Source organism: Brachypodium distachyon, chromosome 4, assembly GCF_000005505.3.
Source record: "Brachypodium distachyon strain Bd21 chromosome 4, Brachypodium_distachyon_v3.0, whole genome shotgun sequence".
In the NCBI taxonomy this organism is placed as follows: domain Eukaryota; kingdom Viridiplantae; phylum Streptophyta; class Magnoliopsida; order Poales; family Poaceae; genus Brachypodium; species Brachypodium distachyon.
Genome location: NC_016134.3, coordinates 16,912,474 through 16,921,116, shown reverse-complemented (window position 1 = coordinate 16,921,116; position 8,643 = coordinate 16,912,474). Strand labels below are relative to the sequence as shown.

At 41.6% G+C, this 8,643-nt stretch overlaps 2 protein-coding genes across 2 annotated transcripts; both read left to right on the top strand.

Annotated features, from left to right (window-relative positions):
- On the top strand, nucleotides 1-2,710 carry LOC100835771 (probable prefoldin subunit 2). Its single transcript, XM_003577396.4, has 2 exons — nucleotides 1-160; nucleotides 1,943-2,710. Exon 2 carries the CDS (start codon nucleotides 1,992-1,994, stop codon nucleotides 2,430-2,432), a length of 441 nt encoding a protein of 146 aa, XP_003577444.1. The 5' UTR covers nucleotides 1-160; nucleotides 1,943-1,991; the 3' UTR covers nucleotides 2,433-2,710.
- A 316-nt stretch (nucleotides 2,711-3,026) lies between these two features.
- Nucleotides 3,027-8,013, top strand: LOC100835461. Its single transcript, XM_003577395.4, has 6 exons — nucleotides 3,027-3,342; nucleotides 3,950-4,483; nucleotides 5,598-5,737; nucleotides 5,873-5,993; nucleotides 6,863-7,003; nucleotides 7,682-8,013. The coding sequence occupies exons 1-6, from the start codon at nucleotides 3,145-3,147 to the stop codon at nucleotides 7,766-7,768; spliced, it is 1,221 nt and encodes a 406-aa protein (XP_003577443.1). The 5' UTR covers nucleotides 3,027-3,144; the 3' UTR covers nucleotides 7,769-8,013.
- The last annotated feature ends 630 nt before the right edge of the window (nucleotides 8,014-8,643 follow it).

The following is an 8,643-nucleotide window of genomic DNA, read 5'->3' as shown; positions in this document are numbered from 1 at the left end:
ACGGTGCTTGCTCGACTCTCTCTGCCCACGACGCCCTGTCCCGTTCGCAAGTCCCAAACCCTAACACTACCGAGTCGCGACAACGAGCCAGGAGAGGGCGGTGGCCGGTGGGCGCGGACAGGCGTCGAAGGGCGGCAGTCCGACGGCTTGAAGGCGGAAGGTACCGCACCCTACCCCCTCCCCTGCCCTTCCTCTTTCTCAATTTCTGTAGCTGATTCGGTGATTCGGGAATTGGTATCTGCCGGGTTGGTGATCTTCGCGAGCTGCTGGTTTGTTCTTTTTTTGCTTCTAGGTAGTCGATTTTGCTGGTTTAACGTCGACCGAATTCCCTAGATAATTTTGGTTTTTTGCTCTCCTGATCGTGTTGAGATCGCTCAAATCAGGTTTAGCTTCACACAGGCGCATACGGTAATTAAGATCTGAATGGGTGTAGGGGTCGTCCTCAGCTATAGCAGTACACTTATTGTACCCTACTTGAATCTATACGTACAGGAGGTTTTACCATTTAGTGGATTTATTTCTGTCCTTGCTTTCACTGTTTAACACAAAGTATTTATCATAACTCAGGGTGAATGAAAAATTCTGTGTAAATTTACTATTGTCCATCAAGGAATAGGCAAAGGCTGCCAGAAATTTGGAGGTGTTTGAGATAATTATGCAAGTGCTTGGTACACTGCCTGAAGAGGGTTCCTAATATCCTGGGGAGTTTGTATTGTTCACTGATTGCAGAATTCTGAGTACTTGTTTCCAGGTTATGGAAAGGTCTGTTCCAGGGTTAAAACCCAGCCCAGCCTTACAAGTTTACCAACCTTGTTTGGTTAGCTAGTGGTGGGGATTTACTTAGCTCAAACAGGACTGTTTTAGGCCCATAAACTCGACATATATTGGTGAAATATCTTTTCCATGGGTTGTTGTAGCATGCTATCTGTTGGAGCAAGACTTCTGTGTGTTGGCCTAGTTGAAGATGTGATGTTACAACAGGATACTTTAGATGGGCATTGCTCATTGGAGCAGCTGATGAGTTCATGTGGCATTCGTTAGCTCACAAACCTATATGAATTTATTAACATTGCTTATCCATGTTCTGGATATCCATTCTTGTCCTTCTTGAGTCTTGAACCACAAACGGGTTATTTCAACATGTCTGGTTGCTAGGCAGGATTGCTTTTCCATCATCAAGGCCCAGAATATAACCTTAATAGATGCTGCAGCCTTACAGGTTTCCTCATAATTAATTTGCCTAGCAGAACTGCAGAGATAATTCGAATGGATGAATTAGTCCAAAATAGCTTGTTGTTGCCCTTGCAGTTGAGTCAGGTTAGTTGTCCCCATATCAACCTCTCAACCTTATCAGGGCAGCATAGTCTATGGAATCCAGCAAACATCCACTTTCTCTTGTGACATTTCTGAAAACACTGCATTATTCTTTGTTTCGATGTAGTTGCTAACCATTGGCCACACAAGCTTGCTCGCATTTGGCATGCTTCATCATTATGTTTGCCTTTGGTGCTCTTGGGAAATGTTTTGCTACAGCAATGTATTTGTCTTGAGTCAGGGACGAAGCCAGAAAAGAAAGCCTATGCTGTCACCTCTCTTGTAATGGGTTCATCTTCTATGAATAAGCATAAATTAGTGTTAATCTAATGAAGATTTGACAAAATACACTGGTGGCTCTATGCCAGCTCTGTCCCTGTCTTGAGTGTTAAGTCGTTGTTAATTATTGATCGCTGTGTGTTGGGCTATTGTCTCTTTGTTTTTGCTTCCTGAAAAACTACCTTCTAAGAATTTCAGTCAGTTAGTCTACTATTTGTTTTATTTGCTTCCTGGAAAATTGCCTTCTGAGACAATTTCACTCAATTAGTTTATATGTCCGCCTTTGATGATGCAAAGAGCTTTTACGTAGTGTCTGATTCTAAAAAAATTGTTCATTTTCTCTTTGCAGGTCTCTTTCTTTGTGATATCCTTCTGCTGTTAGCTCCATCACAAGGAAAATGGCAAGCAATGCAGGTGGTGATGGCAAAGAACCCATAAATGAGCAAGTAGTTGCAAATATTTATGCCAATATGCGCACCGAAATGAATCAACTCTACACAAAGATCACGGAGCTGGAAATGGAAGTCAGCGAACACTCTCTTGTGATTGGCGCAATCGAGCCGTTGGACCCCACAAGGCGTTGCTACAGAATGATAGGTGGAGTCCTAGTTGAGAGGACCATCAAGGAAGTCTTGCCTGCCGTCCACCGCAACAAGGAGGGCCTTGAAGAGGTTGTTGCCCGTATGAAGGAAGCGCTGGAGAAGAAAAAGAAGGAGATCACCGAGTTTGAGCTCAAGTACAAGATCAGGATCCGGAAGGGCGACGGCAATGCCGAGGAAGAGGGCAGCAAGAAGGAAGCCTCCGCGCAGGGTGTTCTTGTTGGGCCTGCCGGCCAGTAGAGCAGAATGACAGAACAGTGAGATTTGCATAGTTATTTTGCTGGATATCAACTGGTGTCAGTTCTTATTAGTTTTTGGGTGCTATCATGCTACGCTTGTGTGGTACTACTGTTGAATCCTCATGTGTAAAACTAGAGATCATGCTAGAGCAGAACTTTGGTTGGTGACTGCAGATTTTTCAAAAGTTGCAGCATGACTTGCACATCTTTCTGTTGTTGCGCTTCGGAATTTTCCGTTTGTTGATGACATGTTTCAATTCAAGACGAATTTTGCCGCTCTGCAATGTTGTTGCGCTTTCTCGTAGTTACTTGGGCACATACTTTTCACCTCTTGAGCGTTGGAATTGCTTTTCTTGAGTTCTACATAAATGCCGTTCATCCTTATGGAACTTACTCCTGAAATATATACTTCCACATTTTGGATATATACTTCCACATTTGAAATTTTCGTGAGAGAAAGTGCGTTGGAGAGCGACATGGTATTGGTGGTACGTAATTTACTACAGCAGATCAAAATTTATTTATGTTCAGATGGCTGGAGAACTTTACATAAACCGTGAATAAATGGATTTCGATATTTGGCCGTACGATCTTCGGGCAACATCTTCGTCGCGTCTCCGGCTCAGCGCCACTCGACCCGAATCCCCGCAGTCCCGCAGCCAACTCGCGCAAGCAGAAACCCTAGAGAAACCCCGAGCCAGCCACCAGATCAGATGGCCTCCGCCGCGGGCAAGCCGAACCCCACTGCCGCCGGCGACACCAAGGGGAGGAAGCGCAAGTTCCTCCCTCACGGCAAGCCGGTGCGGAAGGGCGCGTACCCGCTGCGCCCCGGCGTGCAGGGCTTCTTCCTCACCTGCGACGGCGGCCGCGAGCGCCAGGCCACCCGTGAGGCCATCTCCCTCCTCGACACCGTAAGACACGACCTCCCTACTTGCTTGCGCCTTGCTCTGCTCTCTCGCTCCCCTGCGCGTCGAGCGACGTAGAGGTGTTCGTCGTATTGCCTGGTCGGAGTAGCATGGGCCGCTACTTCGTGCGGGGATGGTTCACTTGTACAATTTTAAGTCCGCTACTTCGTGTTTTGCTTCAAGTCCGTTGTAGCGCTATGCAGTGTTCAGTGCAGTTGTTACTGTGATGGCACAGTTTGCATCTTTGTTTATTTTAAGTTCAACTAACTGGATTAAATATGGAGACATTAAAATGAAAAAAAACATACCTGCAGCTTGCTGAATTTAGGCTTATTATATAGTTGCATTTTATACCTTGGATCGTACTTCCTAGAGTAGTACAGTTCTTAGCGCACATATTTGCAAAAGATGGTAGTGATTTATTCATGCAGCAACCATAAATTGTGCAATGTGACTTTCCATTGTGTTTTGACAAGTTCTGTATGCTTTTTTTTTAGCCATGTGTCAAGGGAAATGATGGTACTTTGCTTGTTTCCGGATTGTTTTCTTGCTAATATGTTGTTGGGTAGGGTAGTAGTTGCTGATATGCTATTGTCCATTCTTTGTTCTGCAGTTCTACGAAGATCTGGTGGACGGGAATGTATCGGATGTGAAGTCTAAAAGCATCCCTGACAAACCAATGAACAAGAAGATAAAGTTTGATGACTCTGATTCCTCGGATGATGAGGATGAAGATCACTCAGTGGAGGAGGCTGGTAATGGGAATAATGCAGAAGAGGTTGAAGCCAAGCCATCTGAGCAGCAGCAAGAGGTTCTTGATACCTCCGAAACTGCTTGCAAGGGCAATGAAGAAGTAGAAACTGCTGACGGATCAGCACCAAAGAAGCTACGTGTAGAAGACCCTCCAGTTTCCGAACTGACAGGACCAAATGAGTCCACTGATAAACCAACAGAGACCACTGGTAAACCCAAAGAGTCCACTGATAAGGCAACAGAGACCATCGATAAACCAAAAGAGTCCACCGATAAACCAACAGAGTCCACTGATAAACCAAAAGACTCCACTGCTAAACCAAAAGCTTCCAATGATAGACCTATTGATGATTTAATTGATGAAGACCTGAAACAACTGGGGGACAGGAAAAAGGTTTGTTTCCTTTCCTAATTTAGTTACACGGATATCTGGATGCTCCTTTCTGTTAAGGAACAGGACATGTAAATCCTATTCACATGATTAGATATAATCAGGTTCAGTTAAAAATTTATTGGTGCAGTTTACTCTTCTGTAAGCACCTTACATTTATTGTTAGGAAGGAAGCTGGAATTTGTATCCATAGCTCTGAAGCAGTTTTGCTGGATGCTAGATGAAAGATGGATTCACTTAGGGTAGCTTTAAAGTTCTGGCTTTCTCCATGTCCTTTGCCACTTGTTACTCAGTCTATGCTGCAAAATGAAATATTTTTTCAACATGGAGTATTTTTATAAATACTCTTGTGTTGTGCTTAATAATTGAAATATACTGTTTTGCCTCCCACATCATAAATTTGGAGAAATTCCGCACTAGGTAAAAAGTTCTTTATGTTTTGGCCAGTTCATAACTACTCCCTCCGTCCACAAATAAGTGTAAATTTAGCTTCAAAATTTGTCCACAGAAGAGTGTATTTCTCTCTTTTCAAAGCACTTTAGAGTAAAAAAAAATTGCTTCTCTCTCATCACATGGAAATCAAACCCAATAATATTTCTCCATGCACTTAGCTCATTGGAGATAAAAGAATTAAAAAGGATAGAGATGGTGGTTGGCATATTCCCAATGCATTTTCTACCTTACTTTATAGTTTGTCTTGAATTCCCACATTTACACTTATTTGTGGACGGAGGGAGTAGCTTCAGAGGTTAACTATAGTTTTTTTACTATTCATTGCTACTTGTTTTATTCTTGTTACCACAGCACTTTGCACTATTTATGACGGTTTTACCGTTCTAGTACACTTACGCAATTCATTGTGGCAATTCCAATAGAACCTAATTAATTTGCTGAGTGGGTTATCTGTTACACCTTTCATTTTAGCAACTACTGTTATGAACACATGTTGCTGAGGCTTTATTGACAATCAGAATGTAACTTAACATATCATTGTTCCTTTCAGAAGCAATTCATTAATATGCAAAAAGCTGTAATGAACTAATCCCAATATATGTCGTCTTTCCCTGATATGGTTTATTTACTAACTTATATCATGAACCCGTTGTACTTCAAACAGAGGCTCTTCGCAAGTCTCGATTCAGGTTGCAACGGTTGCATCTTCATTCAAATGCACAAAAGAGACGGAGACCCTGGTCCAGTGGAGATTGTACAAAACATGATGTCTTCGGCTGCTTCAACTCGTAAACATATGTCCAGGTTCAGATTTGATGCCTTTGCAATTATATTTTTCCTTTGATCACCGACTCTCATATTTCAAGATATTTTTTTATTTGCTCATACATATAGGCTGTGCAGCTCTTTTCTAAGACTTTTGTCTTGAATATACTCTAGATTTATTCTGAGGTTTTTGCCTGCTGAGGTGGTATGTTATGCTTCTGAAGAGGAAATAACAAGAGCAATTAGTCCACTTGTCGAAAAGTACTTCCCCAAAGAATCTCCTTCGGGACTTAAGGTAACTTTCTACTTGATTGCTGCATGGTCTGGTAAAAGAATACAGGGCATTGTAGTAAGATTACAGTAGCCCTGAGGCTTCAGAGTTTCTGTTTTGTTTTTTTAGTTCTCATAATTTGTCACACCAGTATTAGGTCTATATTTTATCCCATCATAGTGGGCACATGTTTGTCAACTTCAACAGATGTGGAGTGTTGCTGCTTGAAGATAAATATAATCAGCTTACATTGGCCTAACCATGTAGTAGATAGACTGGCCACCATTTATAAATTATAACTATGTGCTATGATCATTCATCATGTCTCTCTTCATTGCATAACAAGAATTGTGGAGATAGTGAGTAGGCGAGATAAATTTGGCTTTTGGATGGCAAGATGGGTTGGGTTTTGGGTGAAACAGTCTAGCGAGGACTAAAATTTGCGAGGAAGAGGAATTACCTCTCTTGGTTGACTTGTATGATTGGTTAGTTTTGTAGGTACTTGGTACCTTCGTACTGACAAAATGCAGTGTCCTAATTTATGATATGAGATTATGAGAGTGCTATTCTTTAGATGATCACGATCTTACTTTCTATCAATCAGTACATAAAGGCCGTTCATCCTTATAGAACTTACCCCTGATATGTTCTGTCATCCAAAAGGAAGTTCAGGAAATAGACAAAATAAAGTTTAGAACACGTAAGCCAGACATTATGAGCAAGCCATTGCAGTCTGTTTCAATAACAGACATCAGTACAGTTAATGTTTTGAACATTTATTGTTTCTATAGAACACGCCACACAATGCAAATAGCAAATGAGAGTTGTTTGCTTTGTTGTTTTTCTATGGAATAGTGTACTAGGTCCTTACTTGGTTGTTTCAATTTTTGCAGTTTGCTGTGTTATACGAAGCACGATCAAACACAGGAATTGATAGAATGAAAATTATAAATGCAGTAGCAAAATCTGTACCTCAGCCTCACAAAGTTGACCTCAGCAACCCTGACAAGACTATTGTTGTCCAGATTGCCAAGGTAAATGTTCTAATGCAGTTTGATTGCTACCAATCTCTAGTTTTATATTTAGTGAAAGTGTTCCATCAACAAAAGTTTTAATCCTAAAATTGACTAACACCTAGTATAAGATTAGCTGCTCACATCTTATGACATGATTACTGCTTTATCTATGTGAAAACCCATACTCTTATGGAGGAGTATTGAAAGATGTTTTGGAGAGGGATGAGTACCAACTACCAAGTAAGATCATCGGGGCCCTTGTCGATTATCCTTTGTTTCTTTTTGTTGTTCAGGAGTAAAATACCATATGCTGTTCCTTGATCTGTATGCAGGCAGCTACCAGTTCTGCAAATTTATTGTAGCACTGGAATCTGTGGACACAGCAAGTAAATATAATAAATCGATCATTCCAGGATATATTAAAATTTTAAATCCATTATATTTTACGTACCCATTTCAATGTCCTGATGGTATCCTAATAAAATTGGCCTGGGAAAGCTTTGTTTACAATACTGCTGTTTTCGACCATTTTATTTATGTTAGGACTCTGGAGTAACTCTAACATGTCCATGATTGTTGCTTGGTATAGCATGACTGTGTGAGCGAACAGACGAGAATACCTATTGTATCACTTTTTGTAGCTTTATTATAGTCTCAGTTCATGTTCTGATAAACTGTTATTTTTATTATGAGCAGACTATATGCATGATTGGAGTGGTGGAGAGGTACAAGGAGCTTTCGAAGTTCAATCTCAGGCAGCTGAGCTCGCCTCCGGAGAAGTAGTTTCAGGAGGATTTTGGGTAGCATTCATTGAGCTTTCATCAGATTCAGCATCAGTTGGTTGGTTAGTTAGTTGAACCATGAAAATCAATATCGTTGGACGCTGGCCTGAATTGTTTAATGTATCACAGTTCAAATTTTGGAACTTGATTAATTTGCTACAGCACGCTTGAATAAATTTCATCGTACCTCTTGCATGTTCACCTTTATAGTTTGAGATGAGAATACAAGTGGTGACCAACTTTATTCCAGGTTGTTTGGATAATGCTTTTTTTAATCTATGGATAGAAATTCTTATGATCAACACCCTGGCTAGTAGTATAGCTGGAGCCTGAATCCAAATGCTTTAGAATGTTAAGTAGGTCGATTTTATTCTGCGGGCGTGGGCTTTTGTCCGTTAATTGTTTTCGAACACCAACATAGAAACTGCTGAGAAAAGTCTACAGTTTCGCTGCCACACCACGCCACATTTTATATGGCCTGCATAGAAATTAGAAATTCAACTCTTGTGGGTCAAAACCTGCCAACTGGATCTACTAGAGGTCGCAAAATCCCACTAGCGATCTAATTTTTCCTTCACAATCACACTCAGCATCAACGAAACGCTAGTAAAAACAGCACAGAAAATATAAAGGGAAACGAAAGAAAAAATCAGACCGAGGATTCGCTGCGAGGAGAAAACAATGACCACCGCTGGAATCTGCCCATTTGGAATCCTATGAACCACACTCGTGTCAGACGGAGACGAGCCATCCGCTGCATGAGACTATGACGTGGAACCGTGTGGGTGCTCTGTAGATGTCCATAACTGCAGAGCGGTAGTGAGAGTACGTGTGAGACCCGCCAGCCAGCCAGCCATCCGTCCCGCCCCGGTCGGC